At 40.4% G+C, this 25,310-nt stretch overlaps 1 protein-coding gene across 6 annotated transcripts in view; it reads right to left on the bottom strand.

Annotated features, from left to right (window-relative positions):
- Window positions 1-25,310, bottom strand: part of LOC116741413 (S-adenosylmethionine synthase) — an 80,660-nt gene that overhangs the window by 45,852 nt on the left and 9,498 nt on the right. For 3 of the 6 annotated variants that reach the window (XR_004346136.1, XM_032607867.1, XM_032607871.1), the window contains exons 4-7: window positions 22,972-23,064; window positions 19,644-19,700; window positions 19,065-19,166; window positions 5,405-5,456 (exon numbers count right to left, since the gene is read on the bottom strand). Coding sequence is in view for 5 of the 6 variants with exons in the window: in XM_032607867.1 (XP_032463758.1) it covers window positions 5,405-5,456; window positions 19,065-19,166; window positions 19,644-19,700; window positions 22,972-23,064 (304 nt within the window). In the remaining variant the exon portion in view is untranslated. Of the gene's footprint in view, window positions 1-5,404; window positions 5,457-15,714; window positions 16,655-19,064; window positions 19,167-19,643; window positions 19,701-22,971; window positions 23,065-25,310 lie in introns of those variants that run through there. The other 3 variants (XM_032607869.1, XM_032607870.1, XM_032607872.1) reach the window with 2 other exon arrangements.

The raw sequence follows: 25,310 nt of genomic DNA on the forward strand, positions 1-25,310 counted from the left end.
TTAAAAAAGAGGAAGAAATTGTTCCTGAGGAACGCCAAGCATGGGGCTTATTAGACAAAGACCTTAAATCAACTATTTTAAATATGTGCAAAGAGTTAAAATAAACCATTCATAAAACTAAAGAAAACAAATAGAAATTCTGGATTTGAAAAATACAATGACTAGAATGAAAAATTCAAGAGAGGAACTCAACAGCAGATTTGAGCTGGCAGAAGAATAAATCAATGATTATGAAGATATGTCAACTGACATTATTCACTCTGAGACACAGAAAGAAAATATATAGATAAAATAACAAAGCCTAAGAGGCAAATAGGACACCATCAAGTATACCAACATGTGCATAATGGAGGTGCAGAAGGAAAGAGAGACAGAAGCTAAAAAAGTCTTTGAGGAAATAATGGCCCCAAGCTTCCCAAATTTTATGGAAAACATTAATCTACATATCCAAGAAGTTCAATGAACTCCAGGTAAGATAAATTCAAAGAGATGCACACTGAGAGAAATCATAGTCAATCTATCCAAAGACCAAGAGTGAATCCTGGGAGCAGCAATAGAGAAGCAACTCATCACATACAAGGGATCCTCAATGAGATTAACAGCTAATTCCTCATCAGAAACCTTGGAGGCTAGAAGGCAGTGGGGATGACATATTCAAAGTGCTGAAAGAAAATGCTGATAATCAATAATTCTATGTCCAGCAAAACCATCCTTCAGAAATGAATAAGAGGGAAGGGTAAGCTGGGACGAAGTGAGAGAGTGGCATGGACATATATACACTACCAAATGTAAAACAGATAGCTAGTGGGAAGCAGCCGCATAGCACAGGGAGATCAGCTCAGGGCTTTGTGACCACCTAGAGGGGTGGGATAGGGAGGGTGGGAGGGAGACACAGGAAGGAGGAAATATGGGGATATAGTATATGTATAGCTGATTCACTTTGTTATAAAGCAGAAATTAACACACCATTGTAAAGCAATTATACTCCAATAAAGATGTTAATAAATAAATAAATAAATAAATGTTAGGCAGACCAAAAAAAAAAAGAAATGAATGAGAAATTAAGACATTCCCAGGTAAACAAAGCTGACAGAATTCATTGCTAGCAGACTTGCTCTGCAAGAAATGCTAAAGAGAATCTTCAGGCAGAAATGAAAGGATACTAGACAGTTATTTGAATTCCGTGAAGAAATAAAGAGCACTGATCAACATAATTATAGGTAAATATAAAAGACGATATAAATGTATTTTTGTTTGTAACATTTTTTCTCCTATATTATTTAAAAGCAACAATTATAAATCTGTGTTAATGGGTATACAAATTATAAGATGTTATTTCGACGACAATAATAGCACAAAAGAGGAGTGAGGGAACAGAGCTATCTAGCAGCAAAGTTTCTGTAAATAAATAAAATTAAGTAGGTATTATTTTAAAGCAGAGTGTTATATATTAACATATTTCTTGGAAAGAACAGTCTCTTCAATAAATGGTGCTGGGAAAACTGGATAGCCACATGCAAAAGAATGAAACTGGACCACTATCTTACACCACTCACAAAAATTAACTCAAAATTGATTAAAGAACATAAGACCTGAGGCCATAAAACTCCTAGAACAAGGTGGTAAGCTCCTTGACATCTGTCTTGGCGATTGTTTTTTTAATTTGACACCAAAGCAAAGGCAACAAGAGCAAAAATAAACGAGTGGGACTACATCAAACTAAAAAGCTTCTGCACAGCAAAAGAAACCGTCAACAAAATGAAAAGGCAACCTACCAAATGGGAGAAAATATCTGAAAGTCATATATCTGATAAGAACTCATACAACTCAATGGCAAAAAACAGTAATTAAAAAATGGGCAGGGGCTCCAAATAGACATTTTTTCAAAGAAAACATAGAGATGGCCAACATGAAAAGGTGCTCAACATGACTGACCATCAGGGAATGCAAATAAAAACCACAATGAGGTATCACTTCACACCCATTAGAACGGCTTTTATCAAAAACACAAGAAATAACAAGTATTGGTGAGGATGTGGAGAAAAGTGGTCCTCAGTGCACTATTTTTGAGAATGTAAATTGGTGCAGCTGCTATGGAAAACAGTATGAGGTTCCTCAAAAAATAAAATAAAACTATATGATCCACTTTTGGGTATTTTTCAAAGAAAATGAAAACATAACTCAAAAAGATATACACACTCCATAAAGGATTATAAGGGAATACTATAAATAATTGTATATTAACTGTATGCCAATTAGATAACCTGGATGAAATGGACAGACTCCTAGAAAGGCAAACTATAAAAACTGTCTCAAGAAGAAATAGAAATAGAAATCCTGGAAAAGTACAGGCCTAGATGGCTTCATGGGTGAATTATACCAATTTTTAAAAATTCTACCAATTAAAGAATAATAAATATCAATCCTTCATAAACTCTTTCAAAAACAAAAGAGACAGGAACACTTCCCAGCCTATTCTATGAAACTAGTATTAACCTGATACCAAAGCCAGACAAAGACATCACAAAAAAACTACAGACCAGAATCTGTTTTGAATATGGATGCAAATATCCTCAACAAGTTACTAGTGAATTGACTCTAGAACTACATAAAAAAGATCATACCATGATAAGAACACTTAACAAATCATGAATACAGAGGAACTTTCTCAACTGGATAAAAAAATGTATGAAATACCCCAGTAACATCATACTTAATGGTGAAAGATGGAAAGCTTTTTCCCTAAGATCAGGAACAAGACAAGGATTCCTGTTTTCAACACTTCTATTCAACATTATACTGAAAGTTCTGGCCAGGGCAATTAGAGGGGATAAAAAAGAGTAAAAAGGTTCCCAAATTGGAAGAAGTAAAATTATCTCTCTTTGCAAATCACATGATCTTGTGTTTAGAAAATTCTAAGGAATCACAAAAGGAAAAAACTACTAAAGCTAATAAATGAATTCAACGATAGACCAACAAACAAAACCAGTCATATTTCAATACACAAGCAATGAACAATGTAAAAGGGAAATTAAGAAAATGATTCCATTTATAATAGCATTAAAAAATAATTAGGAATAAATTTAACTAAGGAGGGGCAAGACTCGTACACTGAAAACTACAAAACATTGTTGACAGAAATGAAGAAAACTTAAATAAACAGAAAAACATTTCACATTCATGAATTAGAAGACTTAACATTGTTAAGATGGCAATACACCCCAAACCTATCTAAGGAGTCAGTGAAATCCCCATCAAAATCCCAATGTCCTCTCTTGCAGAAATGAAAAAGCCAATCCTAAAATTCATATGTAATTGCAAGGGGGCCTAACAGCCAAAACAATGTTGAAAAAGAATAAAGTTGGAGGAAGCACACTTCCCAGTTTCAAAACTTACAAAAATTACAAAGCTACAGTAGTCAAAAGAGGGTAGTACTGGCATAAAAATAGTAATATAGATCAATTGAATGGAACGGACATTCCAGAGGTAAACCCATACATTATGGTGAACTGATTTCAACAGAGTACCAAGACCATTCAATGGAGTAACAACAGTCTCTTCAACAAAAGATGCTGGGATAACTGAATAGGCAAATGCAAAAGAAGAAAGTCAGACCCTTACCTCATATCATATATAAAAATTGACTCAAAACAGACCAAAGACCCAAATAAAAGCTAAAATTAAAAGAAACTATAGAAGTAAATCTTTATGGCCTTGGATTTGGCAATGACTTCTTACATATGACACCAAAAGCACAAGTAACAAAAGAAAAACATAGATGAACTGGACGTCGTGAAAATGAAAATCATTTGGGCATCAAAGGACACTATCAAGAGAGTGAAATGACAAATCACAGAATGGGAGAAAATATTTGCAAATCATATAAACGGCAAGGGTCTAGAATCCAGAGTATATATTAAAAAAACCCAAAACCTTAAAACTCAACAACAAAAAGACAAACAACCAAATTTAAAAATAGGCAAAGGACCTGAATGAACATTTCTCCAAGGAAGATGTACATATGACCAACAAGCACATGTAAACATGCTTAAAGTCGTTAGTCATTAGGGAAATGTAAACCAAACCACAATGACATACTACTTCACACCCATTAGGATGGCCACAAAAAAAGAAAAAGAAATGGAAAGGACTTCCCTGGTGGTGCAATGGTTAAGAATCCACCTGCCAGTGCAGGGGACATGGGTTCAATCCCCGGTCCGGGAAGATCCCACATGCCATGAAGCAACTAAGCCCATGTGCCACAACTACTGTGCCTGCGCTCTAGAGCCCATGCGCCACAACTACTGAGCCCACGCGCCACAACTACTGAAGCCCACGCACCCTAGAGCCCATGCACCACAACTACTGAGCCCACACACCTCAACTACTGAAGCCTGTGCGCCACAACTACTGAGCCTGCATGCTGCAACTACTGAAGCCTGCATGCCTAGAGCTCATGCTCCATGACAAGAAGCCACCGCAACGAGAAGCTCACACACCGCAACAAAGAGTAGCCGCAACTAGAGAAAGCCTGTGCGCAGCAGTGAAGACCCAACGCAGCCAAAAAAAGAAAATGGAAAACACCAAGTGTGGGTGAGGGTGATACATTGTTGGTACGAATGTAAAATGGTGAGCTACTGTGGAAAATAGTTTGGCGGTTCCTCAAAAACTTCAACATAGAATTTACTGTACGACTCACTCCCAGGTATATACTCAAAAGAACTGAAAACATATGTCCACATAAAAGTTTGTGTACACATGTTCACAGCAGCATTATTCACAACAGCCAAAAGGTAGAAACCACCCAAGTGTCCATGAATTGAAGAATGGATAAGTGTGGTATATCAATACAATAAACGATTATTCAGCAACAAAAAAAGTACTGATACATGCTACAACTTAGATGAACTTTGAAATCATTATGGAAGTGACAGAACCCAGGCCATATATTATGATTCCATTTATTTGAAATTTCCGGAACAGGTAAATTCATAGACAGAAATCTGATTGGTGGTTGCCAGGGGCTGGGAGGAGGGGGAAATGGGGAGTAACTGCTTAATGTGTGTGGAGTCTGCATCTGGGATGATAAAGGAGTCCTGGAACTAGATAGTGGTGATGGCTGACTGTACTTAATACCACTAAATTGTACACTTTAAAATGGTTAAAATGGTAAATTTTATGTTATGCGTGTTTTACCACAGTAAGAAATAAAACATATACTTAAAAAGTCTAATTCTCTATGAACATTGATCTATACAAATATAATTGCTTCAGGTCTTTTTTTAAATTATTGCTTTCAATTTTCTTGCCCCTACCCAGAAGCCGTATAGGGAAGTGACAAAATACTGCCGCTGTGACTTTGGGGCCCAACAAAGGCTAAGTCCAGGTCAGCCCTGTCACTTACCAACTGTATAAAATGAGACAAAACTCCTCTCTTTGTGCCTCAGTTTCTTCATCTGTAGAATAGGGAATAATATCAATTATTCAAGGTCCTGAATAATGACAATACTGTAAATAAGGAATAAAGGAGCTCCCACTTACCAAGGTTATGACAATAAAAAATATTTGTAATGGAATGAAAAACACTAAATGAATGAAATACCATGAGTCCATAATGACAATCAATTAAAAGAAAGCCAGAAAAGAAAAACTGTCACTATTCATAACTACTTCATAACTCCTTACTTTTAACATTAGTAATTAAAGGAAAAGAAACATTTGTTTTTCAGGAGGAATTACATTTTAGAGTAACCCAGTAATTCCCAATGATTAAGAAAAGCTTTTCAGAAAAATGCTAGACATAAAAGTAAAATGAATACAGAATTAACAAAGTGCATTTCACAAATTCCGATGCAAATTTTGATGTGGGTAAAAATTAGCAAATGGTATTAAAATAATTAGAATTGGATGGTCATATTGTCACACAAATTACTCTGGAGTTGCAAGGGGAGCCACAAAAGCTTGGAAAGCACAGACTGTCATCACCCTAACCCAGTGGTTAATCTTAGCTTTACTCATAGTGGGTCAGATACTGTGTCTTCTGATGTACAATAATACAGAAAAACTAGATTAGTGGTTGCCTAGAGTTTAGAGGGAAGGACAGGGGGTGGTGGCCACTTAAGAGTATGGAGTTTCTTCTTGGGGTGACAAAAATGTTCTAAAACTGATGTGGTGATGGTTGCACAAATCTGTGAATGTACTAAAAACCAATGAATAGTAAACTTTAAACGGGTGGTTGTGTGTGTGTGAACTTTATCTCAATAAAGCTGTTACCATCCCCCCAAAATCATATACAGCTATATCCAGAATAAAGTATTTTCAATCCAAACAAAATTAAAAATATAGCATCTACAGAGAAGAAAATGGGATTGGAGAAAAATTAGGTACCCAAAAGTATCAAACACAAAGAATAGAGAGTCTAAAGAAAAAAACACACTAGAGAAATAAAGTACTGAAAAGTATCTCCTCCGTTTTAGCTGAGAATAAACATTTACATAGTATCACTAATGTGTGGCACAGTGACCACAAAAGTTCCATAGCAGTTAAAAATGTTGAGAAATTACGGCTCTAGCACCATAATATTAAACTACCAAAATTTTAATCAAAGTGTAGTTTTCAAATTGTTGTATCTCAGAAGTTAACATAAAACTTCAGCCTTGACTTTGGCTGAACAGTGAGATTAATACTCCGTCATTCAGGCTTCCCTGGTGACGCAGTGGTTGAGAATCTGCCTGCTAATGCAGGGGACACGGGTTCGAGCCCTGGTCTGGGAGGATCCCACATGCCGCGGAGCAACTAGGCCCGTGAGCCACAACTACTGAGCCTGTGCATCTGGAGCCTGTTTTCCGCAACAAGAGAGGCCACGATAGTGAGGGGCCCGCGCACTGCGATGAAGAGTGGCCCCCGCTTGCCACAACTAGAGAAAGTCCTCGCACAGAAACGAAGACCCAACACAGCAAAAATAATTAATTAATAAACGTGTCCCCTGCATTGGCAGGCAAAAAAAAAAAAAAAAAAACTCCGTCATGCAAGATTCAACCAAAACATCTACTTAACTGTATGTTATCACTTACATGTGGAATCTAAAAAAATACAACAAACTAGTGAATAAGACAAAAAAGAAGCAGACTCACAGATACAGAGAACAAACTAGTTCTACCAGTGGGGAGAGGCAATATAGGGGTAGGGGATTTTTTTTAAAAGGGTTATTATGGGATTATACAAAATAATTTGTGTGAAACTTTTGAAAATTGTAAAGCACTATAGAATTTAAAGAATCCTTCATTCAATAAAAAATACATTAAAAAATGTCTATTCAGTGCACCTGTATTTTGATGGTTTGTTCTGTCTCACCTTTTGCAGTGAGAAATGTAGTTTAACTACCTACGTTTAGATCCTTTAGGTCTCTCCATTCTTTCATCCATTTCCTCCTCCCCTTCTGTTACCCTTGCCTTCCACAAGAACCAGATCCACAGGGAAATCAGAATACCTCAGCCAAGACCAGGATGTCACCCAGCTACAGAAAAGCCCGCCAGAACAGGAGCCATCCCACCCCGTCGTTTGGGTGGGTCTAAAATAAGTCTTGCTGCCAATGGCCAAAAACGCTAAGGCCTAGATCCAGACTCAGCATAGGTGTCTGCCCGAAAACAACAGGCTTGCCCCAGTCCCAGCAGGCAGTGGGCATCTGCTCTATCTGTGAGTCATCTCCTTGGGGGCATAGGAGCCTCTTCCCAGGCACCCTGATCACCAGCTAAATCCTCATGAGCGCTCTCTCTCCAGACAGAGGTTGAACATGTTTCATCTCCTTTCTTACCCCATTCCACCTCCTCACTCTTATGCCCAGTTCTGGCTGGGAGCTCTTCATACAAGACTACCCTCTGCCCAGAATCACAATGCTTCAAGAGTGACTAACACTCTGAGTGTTGGCTAACACTCAGAGACTCTTGCTGTCAAATCCCAGAGCCAGACTGCATCCTTCACAGACCAGCATGGGCTGTGCTGAGCCCAAGATGCCCTCTGAGCCTTCCCTTCCACACCTAGCCCTCCACAATGGTACCACATAGGCTGAGACTGAGGCCTTTTAGGACACTCTCTTGCTGCCTTTGACACTCCTACCTGGGTGAAGTGAATGCAGGGCATCCATGTGGGGGGCATGGTGCCTGGTAGACTGACTGACACATAAGTCATCTCTCCAGGGCACCTGAGACTTTTTTCTCAAAAATGTACAGAACTGGAGAGGAGTCAAGATGGCGGTATGGGAAGACACGGAGTTAGCGTCTCTCCTCAACTAGGGTGACTGCCGGCTGCTGGTGGGGAACTCTGAATCCCAAGGAGACAGGAGGAAGCCCAGAGTGAACCGGTAGGACACAGGGGGACCCAGGGGGGAGGAGAAGTAGACGCCAGACAAGATCAGCACCCCTGAGATCAGGGGAGATCAGGAGAGGCAGGCAGGAGGGACTCTCCGGGAAGAGCAGGAAAGGAGCAGAGGGCGATTGCCTGGCCACTCAGGCCTGGGAGTCTGCTGAGCTCCCAAGCTGCTTCCCCCACCTCCAAAGCCCCCTCCAGGCCGCATGGGTCCTGGGGGCATAGGAGGGAGGCCAGGGAGATCAGGAGAGGCAGGCAGGAAGGGCCCTCAGGAGGAGTGGGAGAGGAGCAGAGGGCCACTGCCTTGCCCACTTGGGCCCAGGGAGTCTGCTGAGCTCCCAGGCCAATCCCCCGCCCTCCAAACACCCCTCCAGGCTACATGGGTCCTTGGGGGCATAGGACTGAGGTGGGGAGACCAGGAGAGGCAGGCAGGAGGGGCCCTCTGGGAGGAGCAGGAGAGGAGCAGAGAGCGACTGCCCCACCCACTCAGGCATGGAGAGCCTAAGGAGATCCCAGGCCAGTCCCCAGCCCTCCAAGGCCTCCCTCCCCCCCCACCCCCCCGCAACCCCGCCCCAGCCGTACTGGTCCTGGGGGCATAGGAGGGAAGTGGGGGCGGTTGATCAGGAGAGGAAGGCGGGAGGGGCCCTCCCAGACCCCAGACCAGAGGAGCAGGAGAGGAGAGGAGAAGAGGGCATTTGCCCCACCCATTCGAGCCCAGGAAGCCTGCTGGGCTCCCAGGTGAGGTCCCCTGCCCTCACGCCTGGGTCCCTTCTGTCCTTTGAGCCTAAGCCCCACCCCCCACAGGGCCTTTTCCAGCCCTGTGGGTGCTGCGCACTGGCCCCACCCACTGCACAAACCTTGCCCTTGCTTAGGCCCCACCCTCCACAGCCAAGGCCTTCCCCCACCACCCTGCCCTTGGTTTTTTTTTTTTTTTTTTTCTTTTCCTTCCTCCTCTCTTTTACTGTTGTGGTACTGATGTACCTTCCGGTTGCTGATTCATCTGTATTTTTATTTTTACATTTTTTCTCACATATCTGTTAGTTTCCTAGTCTAATTTTATTTTTTACTTTGCCATTGCTCTCTTTTTTTTTTTTGGCTGCCCCACATGGCTTGCAGGATCTTGATTCACGAGCCCACGGTCAGGCGGAAGCTCCTGAAGCGGGAGCTCCAAGTCTGAACCACTGGACTAACAGAGAATCTCAGACCCCAGGGAATATTCATAGGACTGAGGTCTCACAGAGTTCCTCATCTCAGCACCAAGACCCAGCTCTACCCAAAAGCCTACAAACTCCAGTGTTGGAAGCCTCAGGCCAAACAACCAGTAAGACAGGAACACAATCCCACTCATTAAAAAAAAAAAAAAAAAAAAAAAGAGATGGCAAAACAAAATGTCACAGATGAAGGAGCAAGAGAAAAACCTACAAGACTAAATAAATGAAGAGGAAATAGACAATCTACCTGAAAAAGAATTCAGAGTAATCACAGTAAAGATGATCCAGAATCTCAGAAACAGAATGGAAGCACAGATTGAGAAAATACAAGAAATCTAGACAATAAATACAAGAAATCTTAACAAAGATCTAGAAGAACTAAAGAACAAACAGAGATGAACAATACAATAACTGAAATGAAAAATACACTAGAAGGAATCAATAACAGAATAACGGAGGTAGAAGAACAAATAAATGAGCTGGAAGACAAAATGGTGGAAATAACTGCCAAGGAGCAGAATAAAGAAGAAAGAATGAAAAGAATTGAAGACAATCTCAGAGACCTCTGGGACAACACTAAACACATCAACATTTGAATTATGGGGTCCCAGAAGAAGAGAAAAAGAAAGCGTCTGAGAAAATAATTGAAGAGATTATAGTCGAAAATGTCCCTAATATGGGAAAGGAAATAGTCACCCAAGTCCAGGAAGCACAGAGAGTCCCATACAGCATAAACCCTAGGAAAAACACACCAAGACACATATTAATCAAACTAATAAAAATTAAATTCAAAGAAAAAATATTAAAAGCAGCAAGGGAAAAACAAAAAATAACATACAAAGGAATCCCCATAAGGTTATCAGCTGATTTTTCAGTGGAAACTCTGCAGGCCAGAAGGGAGTGGCAGGATATACTTAAAGTGATGAAAGAGAAAAACCTACAACCAAGATTACTCTACCGAGCAAGGATCTCATTCAGATTCCATGGAGAAGTCAAAAGCTTTTCAGACAAACAAAAGTTAAGAGAATTCAGCACCACCAAACCAGCTTTACAACAAATGCTAAAGAAACTTCTCTAAGCAGGAAACACAAGAGAAGAAAAACACCCACAATAAAAACCCCAAAACAATTAAGAAAATGGTAAAAAAAAAAAAAAACATACATATTGCTAATAAACTTGAATGTAAATGTATTAAATGCCCCAACCAAAAGACACAGACTGGTTGAATGGATACCAAAACAAGACCCATGTATATGCTGTCTACAAGAGACCCACTTCAGACCTATGGACACATACAGACTGAAAGTGAAGGGATGGAAAAAGATATTCCATGCAAATGGAAATCAAAAGAAAGCTGGAGTAGCAATACTCCTATCAGATAAAATAGACTTTAAGATAAAGACAGTTATAAGAGATAAGGAGGGACACTACATAATGATCAAAGGATCAATCCAAGAAGAAGATATAACAATTATAAATGTTTATGCACCCAACATAGAAGCACCTCAATACATAAGGCAAATGCTAACATGAAAGGAGGAATCGACGGTAACACAATAATAGTAGGGGACTTTTAACATCCCACTTACACCAACGGACATATCATCCAAACAGAAAATAAATAAGGAAACACAAGCTTTAAATGACACAGTAGACCAGATAGATTTAATTGATATTTATAGAATATTCCACCCAAAAGTGGCAGAATACACTGTCTTCTCAAGTGCACATGGAACATTCTCCAGGAGAGATCACATCTTGGGTCACAAATCAAGCCTCGGAAAATTTAAGAAAACTGAAACTGTAACAAGCATCCTTTCTGACCACGACACTATGAGACTGGAAATCAATTACAGGGGGAAAAAACTGTAAAAAACAAAAATACGTGGAGGCTAAATAGTGTGCTACTAAATAACCAAGACATCACTGAAGAAATCAAAGAAGAAATTAAAAACTACACAGAAACAAATGACAATGAAAACACGACAACCCAAAAACTATGGGACACACAAAAGCAGTTCTGAGAGAGAAGTTTAGAGCAATTCAATCTCACCTCAAGAAACAAGAAAAATCTCAAATAAACAATCTAACCCTACACTTAAAACAACTAGAGAAAGAAGAACAAAAAAACCCCAAAGTCAGTAGAAGGAAAGAAATCATAAAGATCACAGCAGAAATAAATGAAATAGAAACAAAGAAAACAATAGCCAAGATCAATAAAACTAAAAGCTGGTTCTTTGAGAAGATAAACAAAACTGATAAACCCTTAGCCAGACTCATCAAGAAAAAATGGGAGAGGGCGCAAATGAAAAAGGAGAAATCACAACTGACACTGCAGAAATACAAAGGATTATAAGAGACTACTACAAACAACTATATGCCAATAAAATGGACAACCAGGAAGAAATGGACAAATTCTTGGAAAGGTACAATTTTCCAAGAATGAACCAGGAAGAATTAGAAAATATAAACAGACATATCACAAGTAAGGAAATTGAAACCGTAATTAAAAATCTCCCACAAACAAAAGTCCAGGACCAGATGGCTTCATAGGCGAATTCTATCAAATGTTTAGAGAAGAGCTAACACCAGTCCTTCGCAAACTCTTCCAAAAAATTGCAGAGGGAGAAACACTCCCAAATTCATTCTATGAAGCCACTATCACCCTGATACCAAAACCAGAAAAAGATATCACAAAAAAAAGAAAATTATAGACCAATTTCACTGATGAACATAGATGCAAAAATCCTGAACAAAATACTAGCAAACAGAATCCAACAGCACAATGAAAGGATCATACACTATGATCAAGTGGGATTTATCCCAGGGACACAAAGATTCTTCAATATATGCAAATCAATCAATGTGATACAGCATATTAACAAATTAAGGAATAAAACCCATATGTTCATCTCAATAGATGCAGAAAAAAGCTTTTGACAAAATTCAACACCCATTTATGATAAAAACTCTCCAGAAGGGGCTTCCCTGGTGGCGCAGTGGTTGAGAGTCCGCCTGCCGATGCAGGGGACGCGGGTTCGTGCCCCGGTCCGGGAAGATCCCACATGCCGCGGAGCGGCTGGGCCCGTGAGCCATGGCCACTGAGCCTGCGCGTCCGGAGCCTGTGCTCTGCAACGGGAGAGGCCACAACAGTGAGAGGCCCGCATACCGCAAAAAAAAAAAAAAAAAAAAAAAAAACTCTCCAGAAAATGGGCACAGAGGGAACCTACCTCAACATAATAAAGGCCATATATGACAAACCCACAGCAAACATCATACTCAATGGTGAAAAACTGAAAGCATTTCCACTAGGATCAGGAACAAGACAAGGAGGTCCACTCTTGCCACTCTTATTCAACATAGTTTTGGAAGTCCTAGCCACAGCAATCAGAGAAGAAATAAACGGAATACAAACTGGAAAAGAAGAAGTAAAACCGTCACTATTTCCTGGTGACATACTATACATAGAAAATCTTAAAGATGCCACCAGAAAACTACTAGAACTAATCAATGAATTTGGTAAGGCTGCAGGATACAAAATTAATGCACAGAAATCTCTTGCATTCCTATACACCAACGAAAAATCAGAAAGAGAAATTAAGGAAACACTCCCATATACCATTGTAACAAAATGAATAAAATACCTAGGAATAAACCAGCCTAAGGAGGCCAAAGACTTGTACTCAGAAAAGTATAAAACACTGATGAAAGAAATCAAAGATGACATAAACAGACGGAGAGATATACCATGTTCTTGGATTGGAAGAATCAATATTGTGAAAATGACTATACTGCCAAAAGCAATCTACAGATTCAATGCAATCCCTATCAAACTACCAATGGCATTCTTCACAGATCTAAAACAAAAAAACTTACAATTCGTATGGAAACACGAAAGACACCGAATAGTCAAAGCAATCTTGAGAAAGAAAAACGGAGTTGAAGGAATCAGGCTCCCTGACTTCAAACTATACCACAAAGCTACAGTAATCAAGACAGTATGGTACTGGCACAAAAACAGAAATATAGATCAACAGTACAGGATAGAATGCCCAGAGATAAACCCATGCACATATGGGCACCTAATTTATGACAAAGGAGCAAAACATACAATGGAGAAAAGACAACCTCTTCAATAATTAGTGTTGGGAAAACTGGACAGCTACATGTAAAAGAATGAAATTAGAACACTACCTAACACCATATACAAAAATAAACTCAAAATGGATTAGAGACCTAAATGTAAGACCAGACACTATAAAACTCTTGGAGGAAAACAAAGGAAAAATCACTCTTTGACTTAAACCACAGCAAGATTTTTTTGACCCACCTCCTAGAGTAACACATAAAAACAAAAATAAACAAATGGGACTTAATTAAACTTAAAAGCTTTTGCACAGCAAATGAAGCCATAAACAAGACAAAAAGACAACCCTCAGAATGGGAGAAAATATTTGCAAATGAAACAACAAAGGATTAATCTCTAAAATATACAAACAGCTCATGGAGCTCAATATCAAAAACAAACAATCCAGTTAAAAAATGGGCGGAAGACCTAAATAGACATTTCACCAAGAAGACATACAGATGGCCAAGAGGCACATGAAAAGATGCTCAACATCACTATTAGAGAAATGCAAATCAAAACTACAACGAGGCATCACTTCACACTGGTCAGAATGGCCATTATCAAAAAAGCTAGAAACAACAAATGCTGGAAAGGGTGTGGTGAAAAGGGAAACCTCCTGCACTGTTGGTGGGGATGTAAATTGATACAACCACTATGGAAAACTGTATGGAGGTTCCTTAAAAAACTAAAAATAGAACTACCATACGACCCAGCAATCCCACTACTGGGCATATACCCTGAGAAAACCGTAACTCAAAAAGGGACATGCACCACAATGTTCATTGCAGCAATATTTACAATAGCCAGGTCATGAAAGCAACCTAAATCCCCATCGACTGATGAATGGATAAAGAAGATGTGGCACATATATACAGTGGAATATTACTCAGCCATAAAAAGAAACAAAATTGAGTTATTTGTAGTGAGGTGGATGGACATAGAGTCTGTCATACAGAGGGAAGTAAGTCAGAAAGAGAAAACCAAATACCATATGCTAATGCATATATATGGAATATATTTTAAAAAAGGTACTGATGAACCTAGTTGCAGGGCAGGACTAAAGATGTAGACATAGAGAATGTACTTGAGGACATGGGGTGTGAGGGCGTAGCTGGGGCGAAGTGAGAGTAGCATCAACATATATACACTACTGAATGTAAAATAATTGGCTGGTGGGAAGCAGCAGCATAGTACAGGGAGATCAGCTCGGTGCTTTGCGGTGACCTAGAGGGGTGGGATAGGGAGGATGGGAGGGAGGCTCAAGAGGGAGGGGATATGGGGACATATGTATGCATATGGCTGATTCACTTTGTTGTGCAACAGAAACTAACATGGTACTGTGAAGCAATTATACTCCAATAAAGATGCATTTAAAAAAATGTACAGAACTGGGTTTCCCGGGTGGCGCAGTGGTTAAGAATCCACCTGCCAATGCAGGGGACACGGGTTCTAGCCCTAGTCCGGGAAGATCCCACATGCTGCGGAGCAACTAAGCCCGTGCACCACAACTACTGAGCCTGTGCTCTAGAGCCCGTGAGCCACAACTACTGAGCCCACACGCCTAGAGTCCATGCTCCGCAGCAAGAGAAGTCACCACAATGAGAAGCCTGCCCACCACAACGAAGAGTAGCCCTTGCTCGCTACACTAGAGAAAAGCCCGTGTGCAGCAATGAAGACCAACGCAGCCAAAAATAAATTTATAAAAATTAAAAAAAAACCTTGTTAAAAAATGTACAGAACTGATATAACATTTCAATTTTTTTTTTTTTTTTTTTTTTTTTTTTTTTGCGATACGCGGGCCTCTCACTGTTGTGGCCTCTCCCGTTGCGGAGCACAGGCTCCGGACGCGCAGGCTCAGAGGCCATGGCTCACAGGCCCAGCCGCTCTGCGTCATGTGGGATCTTCCCGGACCAGGGCACGAACCCACGTCCCCTGCATAGGCAGGTGGACTCTCAACCACTGTGCCACCAGGGAAGCCCCATTTCTTTTAATTAAATAGACTTTTTTCCCATTATTTTTTTCTTTTTTCTTTTCCCATTTAAGCAACTAGGCTGTTCTGTTCTCACTACCTCGGGAAAGGTATGTTATAACCAAAAACAGAATTCTTTTTTTTTTAAAGAAGCCTCTTCCTGGCATTTATGCTTCCACCATTCCTTAAAGAACAGAAAGGACTCATAACATAGACTTAGGTTTGGAAGAATTTTATAAAAGAAGCAAAATTCTCCCTAAAGCTCAAAGTTAGACCTGAAACCTCCAGGAGGCCAAGAGTGCAGTCAAGGTCCACAGACCACCCAGCATCCACTGAAGGAAGCACCTTGCATGGCCTGTGTCCACTAAGATCTTCCTTTCAACAGAAGCACAGGCCCTCTGCCCAGTGACTGTTCCAGAAAAAACAATGCTACCCTGTCCCTGGGACCTTTGCATCCCTCCCCATCCCAGCCCCATCAATAAGCATGGATTAAGTGGTACTACAGAGCATCACTCCCCAGCAAACTGGGGGAATCTTTGCAGTGCACTCCCAGGAGGAACCACCATATCTAAAGCATGCTGACAATTCCTGAGCTCTACACAGTGGCAGCCCCTTTCACTTCTCATAGAACCAGTAACTTTCAACTCAGGAAGTCTTGTTCTCACATAGATGCACACATTCTTTTCAGCTCGTCTCCCATTTGCCCCTTTTGGTTGCTTTGGGAAACACTCTCTCCTGTTCTCTCACTGCCATCATACAAGTAATCAAAATGGTGTCATACAAGTAATCAAAACAATATTTTAAGGCCACTCTTGAAGCCCATTTATAAAGCTGTCTTTAGAGGGAGGAAAAGCAGAGTTCAAGTTTGGAGGGGAAAAAAAACAACTGGGGACCTCCTATTTTGAAACTTGAAAGAAGAAGAAAACTTTATTGTTCTTTGGTTGGTTGATCCTACAAATCTTGATCAATGTTTAATGCAACCTAAAAACAAAAAGTAAATATGCTTTAAAATACAACTAGAACTGTGAAATATACAAGCTACAGAAAATTTAAGCTTAGGTAACTTCTATGTGACTATGTAAATGAAGCCTTTTGATAGTTTCAGATTATTTCAAATAAAATCCAAAGTCAATATAATAATAATTTAACTGTGTTCTCAATGTATTTATCAACCCATCCTTTCTTCTACTTCTCTTGCTATTCCCTCTTATTGTTATCCGTATCCTTCTTGCAGGGGTCCTGTACGCATCCCTTAAATGTTGAAATTTCTCATGTAAGCCAGGTAACCTGACTCACTCTCCTAGCTTTACTTGGCATATATGCTGATGACTGCTGAATTCATCTCTGCTGCCTGGACCTCTCTCCTTCCTCCAGACCCATAACATACTTCAAGGGGTCTTTGGCCATTTTCACCTGCATACCTCAGAGTGACCTGAAATGAACATGTCCACAACTGAAGACATCATTTTCACAAAACCTACTTTCTCTTCATATGTTACTCAACTTAACGAATGGTAAAGCTCAAAAAATGGTGAAGAGTTCAGTTGCCCAAGGCAGAAATCTGGGCTTCATCCTTGACTTCTTTCTCTCCCTTATCTTCCCAGCTGATAGCAAATCCACTCAGCTGTCCCCATCTCTGCTGTCTGGTCCTAGCCCTGGTCATCTTGCAACTGGATGACTGTGATAACCTCCTAAGTGGTCTCTTGTTTCCATTCCTGTCCACTCAGATCCTCTCTCTACCTTCTAATAACACATATCTAATCCTTACATAAACCCTTTCAATGACTCCCACTGCACATAAGTCCAAAATCCTTAAGAGGACACACAGAGCCCAGTGTGATCTGGCCTTTATCCACTTCTCCAGCTTCAAATCACACCATTCTCCTAGCTCCATTCAAGTCAGCCAAAATACTGGACTATGTGCATTCCTTGAAAGTATCTTGCTCTCTCCATCCACTGGGCTCATCTCAGGCTAACTCCTTTAACGTCATTTCCTGGAGAAGACTCACCCAGGCTAGGTCAGGTTTCCCTGCTCTGTCCTCTCAGACCACCTGCCCCGCTGGCCCATGGTCCCCAAAGGGCAGAAACCCTATCTGTTTTGTTCACTGGTATTTTCTAGCTCCCTGCATGGCACCAAAACACAGCAGCCATTAAATAAAAATGTATCCACTGACTGATTAGCACCAAATCCTCCCGGCTCCACTTGCTGAACAGCTCTTAAAAACACCACTCACTACTTCAGGCCATCAGTGCCATCCCTCTGTAGATTACAAATAGCCTCCTGGTGCGTCTCCTCAAATCGATCACTCCATTCTCCTCTACACGCTATAGCCAGATGGCCTTCCTAAAACACAGTTCTGATGTTGGCCTCCACTGCCTTTAGGACAAACTATAAACGTCTGAGCACAGATTACAAGTCCTTTCATGGTCTGGCCCCTGCTCTCTACTGCCTCAGCCCTGATCTCTCCCTACCTCCCCCTCTCTCTTCTCCCCTCCCCAGCCTCCCATCCCACCACTGAGTGACAAAGCTGACTTCCTCCAGGAAGCCTTCCCTGACCAAGGGTCCTCAACTGGGTGGCTGTCCCGCTTTGTCAGTGCCCACTGATGCAGGTGGCTCAGTGCAGCCCTCTGCCAGGGCCCGGGTTACAGCTGCTGATGGGCCTGTTAGCAACAGCCCCTCCTCTCGCTCTCCAAGCAAAATGCTCTGGACCAGACATTACCTGCTCACTCTAACAATGACTATCAATTGCTTGTCCAGTTGTCTGTTTCTTCCCTAGACAAGGTCAAGAAGGACCTGTTTTCGGTCATAAAAGCATCGGGCACAGTTTATGTGGTGCATAGGAAACACTATATGTTTATTAAATAAGCAAATGACTTATATACTTTAAACGCATGCACTCTCATTGGGATATTTACTTGGCTCCACGGTTTGCTACTGAGAACCAAAATGTTGGCCCCCAAAATTTAATTGAAAGATTATGTATTTCACCACGATTCTAAATATGTATTTTGAAGAGATTTTGAAATTTTCAAACGCTCATTTCCAAATATACATATCACCCTCTACACAGGAGGGCACACTGCTCCCTCCACATTAATGCCCAGTGACCTCCCCATCAGTGCCCACACGTTTGTGTGGAGCCAGACAAGTGCCCACACGTTTGTGTGGAGCCAGACAAGTGCCCACTCTCACCCTCAGGGCCAGCAGCACAGTGCACAGAAGGGCAGAAGGCCAATTAGGGATAAGTCAGCACCCAGAACACTGGTTTTCTTTCTATGAAACAAAAGGCCCATTTTGCCATCCAACCTTGGCCTGAGATACACTAGGCTCTCCCAAAGTAAAAAAAAAAAAAATCTGCTTTTCACAAAACGCTTTCCTAAGGATACTCACATCCGATAGCATCGGTTCATCAAGTTCTTCCACCCTGCTCAAGTTCGGCGCTCCGTATCGATCACTAATTTCAGCTAGTGTTCTGCCTGAGTCGGCTCCATCCTACAAACACAGAGCTCATTTTCACTTTCAAATGATTTTGAGATTAATACATTAATTTGCTTTCAGTTTTGCTAAGACACTTCTGTATTACAACATCAAAATTCAACATTGTCAGTTAATGGAACGAACCAATACCTGTTAACGACAAGAGAATTCCAGGAATAAACGCAAAAACGTGTTTAAAAAAATACATCAGAAATTTAAAACATATCATTGCATGTAATCATGTGGTCAATAATCTCACAATATTCTGGTTTTTAAAAATACCAAAACAAACCGAATCTCCCAGTTCTACCCACTTGGAGATTTTGCTTTAAAGCACATATTTGTGACTTGTTATTACTAGACTATGTATTTGGACTATCAGTTTTGATAATCTCCTTATTAAAAATTTAGCTATTAATGCATCAAAATTAAGCTTTACATTCCAGGATACTTATTCATTTCCCATAACATAGAGTAACTTTTTCTTCTCACCTCTCCGTGGGAAATATCTTCACCCTTAGCTGTATTTTCCACACTCATTCTCAACTCCTATAATACATAAAAATGAAGAAAAATACTTTTAATATACTTTTTATTTTGATTCCATGTTTAATTTTCAAGCATTTTATTTTTACATTATGATCAATTTAACAGCAAAAATGCTGTCCCTCTTAAAGGAGCAATGTGAATACACAACTGCAGATACAGTCTCATTTAATACTCTATTAAGAGGTGACTACGATGTTCTGTCTATAATTAAATAGAACTTTTTAAAAAATGAAAAAGGCTAACTATTTCACTAACCCTGAAGCCAAATCACTAGCAAATCTGAAAAGTGACAAAATAATAATTTTAATAAACTCTTAGAATACGAGATTTTGAAAGAACTGACAGTTATGTAGAATTTTATACATAGTAAAAAAGAAGCAAATATTTCTGAGGGAATTAATCTGGCCCAAGGCACTATCCAATACATGACACCTCTCCACAGTACCTGGACAATGCCCTCTGTAATGCTCTGAACACATGGGAGACTGCTTTCTGAATGTGAAAACGTAGAATCTGCTAACCAAGCCAAACCTTGCTGTGGCTTCTATCTTTTCATTCTAAGGCAGCAGGCTGACTTAACTGCTCCTGAGCTGATTCATTTCAACTGTTCAAAGATTAGTGATGGGGCTTCCCTGGTGGCGCAGTGGTTGAGAGTCCGCCTGCCTATGCAGGGGACACGGGTTCGTGCCCCGGTCCGGGAAGATCCCACATGCCGCGGAGCGGCTGGGCCCGTGAGCCATGGCCGCTGAGCCTGCGCGTCCGGAGCCTGTGCTCCGCAACGGGAGAGGCCACAACAGTGAGAGGCCTCCGTACCAAAAAAAAAAAAAAAAAAAAAAAAAAGATTAGTGATCTTGTGATCACATACAGTCACCCTGATTATTGGGGACATATATCGTACATATATGGCTTTCTCAAGATCATTCCCTTCTCCTGGGCATGTCTTATCCCACAACCACATGGCTCTGGTGGGAAAGCATATATTCTCACAGGACTCGGTTGCCCAGCCAAGGGATGGATACTTGACACAAACTAAGCCAGGCAGAATCCTTCCCCAAGATTCTTTTCTTAACTAAAACCCAAAAGAAAGGAATCTATTCCTCTCAGACAGTAGGAGCCACGTTACAAGACCCAGGAACTATTAAGGACCGTGATCCTCACCCATGTGCAGCAAACCAGGCCACAGTGAGAGACAACAGCAGAGGTAAGAGCCCTGGCAGCATTGATTCTCTTGCTCCCAAAGGTCTGGAAGACCCAACTCAACCAGAGCCCTTCACGGTTTAGTTGTAAAACCCTTTCTTCAACCCAGGATCCTTCCAATAAATTTCCTTTTGCAACTGATAGTTTAAGTTATGTCTCTGAAGCCATAAAAAGGCGAGGGCAAAAAGACATGGATGAATTTGTCTCTGAGCAAGGGGTCAAGCAGCAGTATGTTGCAGGGAAGAGAGGGGTGATAAGCCAGTAGGAATATGACTTACTAAAGCTACAGTGGCTCTGGTCACATAGTCTGGTAATGGCCGTAGAGTAACATGAATGGGACCCTCTGGAGCCAATCCCTTCTATAAATCACAGACTTCCCAGCACTCAGATATAGCTATCAGGCATCTCAATAAAAAATACTTTCAATTCTCTTATTATTTTGATCACCGTCTTCCTGATGTAGTCTGGTTCTTCTTTCTTTTGCAATCACGGAATCTTAACTGAAGAGGAAGGGGGTATGCATTTACGTGTGTGTGCATGCATGGGTATCCACGTGTCCTACCATATTCAGACAAAGATAGATCAGCATCGGTGTTTTTTAAAACTATGTACAGAGGTTTGAATTTATCCTTTTAAAATCTCATCTTTTTGATTCACAAAAGCAGTTTTCTGACACTTGGGCTACAACAGGACTAAATGATTTCACTTTGTCAAGAACAATTCTTAGTAGATTAATCTCTTATTATAGAATGATGAGCATAGTACATTGATGAGAAGAACTGAATTTATCTCAAGAGTTAAAAAATTAACTAATTAAATCTCATCTTTTAAAAAAATTTAATTTACCCTTCCTACTTTTTAAAATTGCTTTAAATAGTGATGATTTCATCTAAGCCATTAATAAACATCTTCTACAAAACCTACTTCTTTTAAAAATTCTAATTTCGCAATAAATAGAGGAGTAACATTTGAGTAACAGATACTAGCTATAAGCATACAATATGAAATATCCAGTTGAAAAGTATAACTCAGTCATGCAGAAGTTTGGTCTATACAACACATACTTTTCGGATACAAGGAAACATTAGCCAAGCAAGAGGCTTGACATAAGACAGACACAGTCTGGGGGCTTCCCTGGTGGCACAGTGGTTAAGAATCCGCCTGCCAATGCAGGGGACACAGGTTCGAGCCCTGGTCCAAGATCCCACATGCTGCGGAACAACTAAGCCTGTGTACCACAACTACTGAGCCCACATGCCACAACTACTGAAGCCCGTGCTCCGTCAACAAAAGAAGCCACTGCAATGAGAAGCCCACGCACCGCAACCAGAGAAAAGCCCACGCGCAGCAATGAAGACCCAATGCAGCCAAAAAAATAATATAAACTTATTAAAAAAAAACACAGACACAGTCAATGGAGATGGACTTTTTTGACATAAGTTACTGAATAGTTTATTTAAAGAAAGACATGAAAAATCCAAATAAAAACATACATATATATATTTTTTTGGCTGTGTTGGGTCTTCGTTGCTGCACACGGGCTTTCTCTAGTTGTGGCAAGCAGGGGTTACTCTTCGTTGCAGTGTGCAGGCTTCTCATTGTGGTGGCTTCTCTTGTGGTGGAGCACAGGCTCTAAGCACGTGGGCTTCAGTAGCTGCGGCATGTGGGCTCAGCAGTGTGGCTCACGGGCTCTAGAGCGCAGCCTCAGTAGTTGCGGCGCACGGGCTTAGTTGCTCCACGGCATATGGGATCTTCCTGGACCAGGGATTGAACCCATGTCCCCTGCTATGGCAGGCGGATTCTTAACCACTGTGCCACCAGGAAAGTCCCCCAAACATAGTTTTAAATGTAAAGTATTGTTGGTAATACATCTAACATGAAGAAAAGAAACAAACTATTGTCTCAGAGATCAGAATACCCCTAATACTACAAAGAACTTCAGTATCAGCTACCATAATTGGGAACAACTATCTCTTGACTAAAATGTTGACCCCTGCTATAACAGCTGGAAGAAACAGTTTGAGGATTCTCAGAGGTTTTGAATAAAACAGACATTTATAAAACTTCAAATTACCTTCTCAAATTGCTCTTGAGCTCTCTGCAGTTCTTCTATTCTCTGTCTCTCTTTTTCTTGCATTTCCAACTCCAGCTGGAATGCCAACTGTTGCTGAACATTCAGAAATAAATAAGTCATATTAGAGTCAGATCAATTGCAAGGAATTCACTCTATTACTCTAAAGTGTCCCAGGATAATTAAGTTTATGCCCACCTAAATTTCAGAAACTTACAAAAATAAATGGTCACAGCCACCCAATACTTTAGCTTTTACAAATATTTCCTTTAGTAGAAAATTAAAAAGGAAGCTTCCTTAATTGCTAATTTTAGAAAAGCACTATTTGTACAAAATCAAGTCGTTTTCTCTGTTCTTCCTAAAGCTACAAATGAGACTGCAGTGATTTTTTTTTTTTTTTGGATAAAATCTCTTTAAGCACAGATGGATCTTCAAATAGCCAAACCTTGGTTGTAAAATAGTAGATAAGAACATTTTAAGTAGATTATCTTAAACCAGAGATAATCAACAACATATTTGGTCCCAACTCAACCTATATCCTAGCCACGCGAGAATAGGGGTCGGTAGACTAAACTCCTTGGGCCAAGCCTGACCCAACTCCTGTTTTTGTACAGCCCACGAGTAAAGAATGGTTTTTATACATTTTTCATGGTTGAATAATATCAAAAGAATAATATTTCACTGCACATGAAAATTATATGAAATTCAAGTGTCAGTGTCTATAAATAAAGCTCTATTAAAACACTGCCACGCTCACGCTCACTCATTTAGTGTGACTGCTTCTGCCCCATGACAGCACAGCTGAGTGTGCGAAACAGAGACCACGGGCGGTACTCTCACTACCTTGCACTGCTGCTCAGCACACTGCAAGTTCAGTGACACCATTATAACTCACAGCGTTTGGAGTGCCACGGTACCACTGTACCGGGACTTTTTTTTTTATCAGTGCATTACCCATCATAACAAAACAAGAAAAGAAGTGGATTTGGAATGTTGTCCTTTTCAGACACAGTGGAGTGTGAGTTACTTTATTATCAGATTAAACAGCACAGGACAGTGTTTCTCGTGCAACGACACTGAACTAAAAGAATACAGTAAATATCAGCATTACCAGAGGAGGCACTCATCACGATCTTCTCAACTCACACGAATGCAAAGGTCAGGAGTATTAAGAAATTTAAAACAGAATTATTTCATGAGAGCAGGATTTCTTCACAAAAATTAAAAATGAAAAGGAGGCTGCAACAAAAGTAAGATCCCAAGTGGCTCTTTTGTTAGCCAAGCAAAGAATTACATTTATCAATGGTGATTCAATTAAAACAAGTGAGAATTCAATGTCCAGAAAAAACATAAACTTAAGATTATTATCCTTTTGGTGAGAACCGCTGTTCAGAGTCGATTACACGGGGAGCAAAATCAATGGTCAATTAAAGGCAAAGGCAAAGGGTTCTGAGTGGTTTTCCCTGGCTCTTGATGAGTAGACAAACGCTCCCAACACTGCTTACTTGTTGTTTATCAAAGGAGTCAATGTTGAGTTTGCAGTGACTGAAAAATCAACCACTATCAACAGTCTTCATGAACAGTACTACAGGCAAGAACATCTTCAAAGACGTTGAGGAACATTAATTCAGTACGACCAGATGTGACATCTGCTCAGATGTGTTACAACAAACAGTGATAAAAGTGTGTATGGAACAGAAAAAGGTTTAATTGGACAAAATTTACAAAGTTGGTGAAAACATAGTGTTTAAAACCTATGAGTTCTCATTCTATGATTCAACAGCAGCTACTCTGCAGAAAATATTTGACTCTATCATGTGTTATTGAGCCAGCAGTGTTGAAACCGAGTCCCCGCTAAAGCTGAGTTCCCTTACTGAGTTTCTGATTAATCTCTCTATCCAAAACTTTATTCCCTTTCTTGTCCCCTCTGACCTCAATCCTGTGCTAACTGAACACTAATCAACCAGAGTCAGACGACTGAAATTGCTGTTGTCAATAGCATCGTTAATGTACTAAGATTGCTATTATAGATATCATCATTAATGTACAAACTCAGGTTGTTTCTCTAGGACAAGATGAGCTAACAGACCCCTCCCAAGCCATGGACCACCTGGCCGGAGAACTGTAAACTGGAGACATCCTGACTTCCAAAGGAGTCAATGTTGAGTTCAAAATGACTGAAAAAATCGATCATTGACTGAAAAAAGTCAATGACTAAGAAATATAACAGAAGTGCTGCAGCAACATGGATGGACCTAGAGATTATCATACTAAGTGAAGTAAGTCAGAGAAAGACAAGTATCATATGATATCGCTTATATGTGGAAACTGAAAAACAGTAC

The sequence above is a fragment of the Phocoena sinus genome, chromosome 16 (assembly GCF_008692025.1).
Source record: "Phocoena sinus isolate mPhoSin1 chromosome 16, mPhoSin1.pri, whole genome shotgun sequence".
Lineage (NCBI taxonomy): Eukaryota > Metazoa > Chordata > Mammalia > Artiodactyla > Phocoenidae > Phocoena > Phocoena sinus.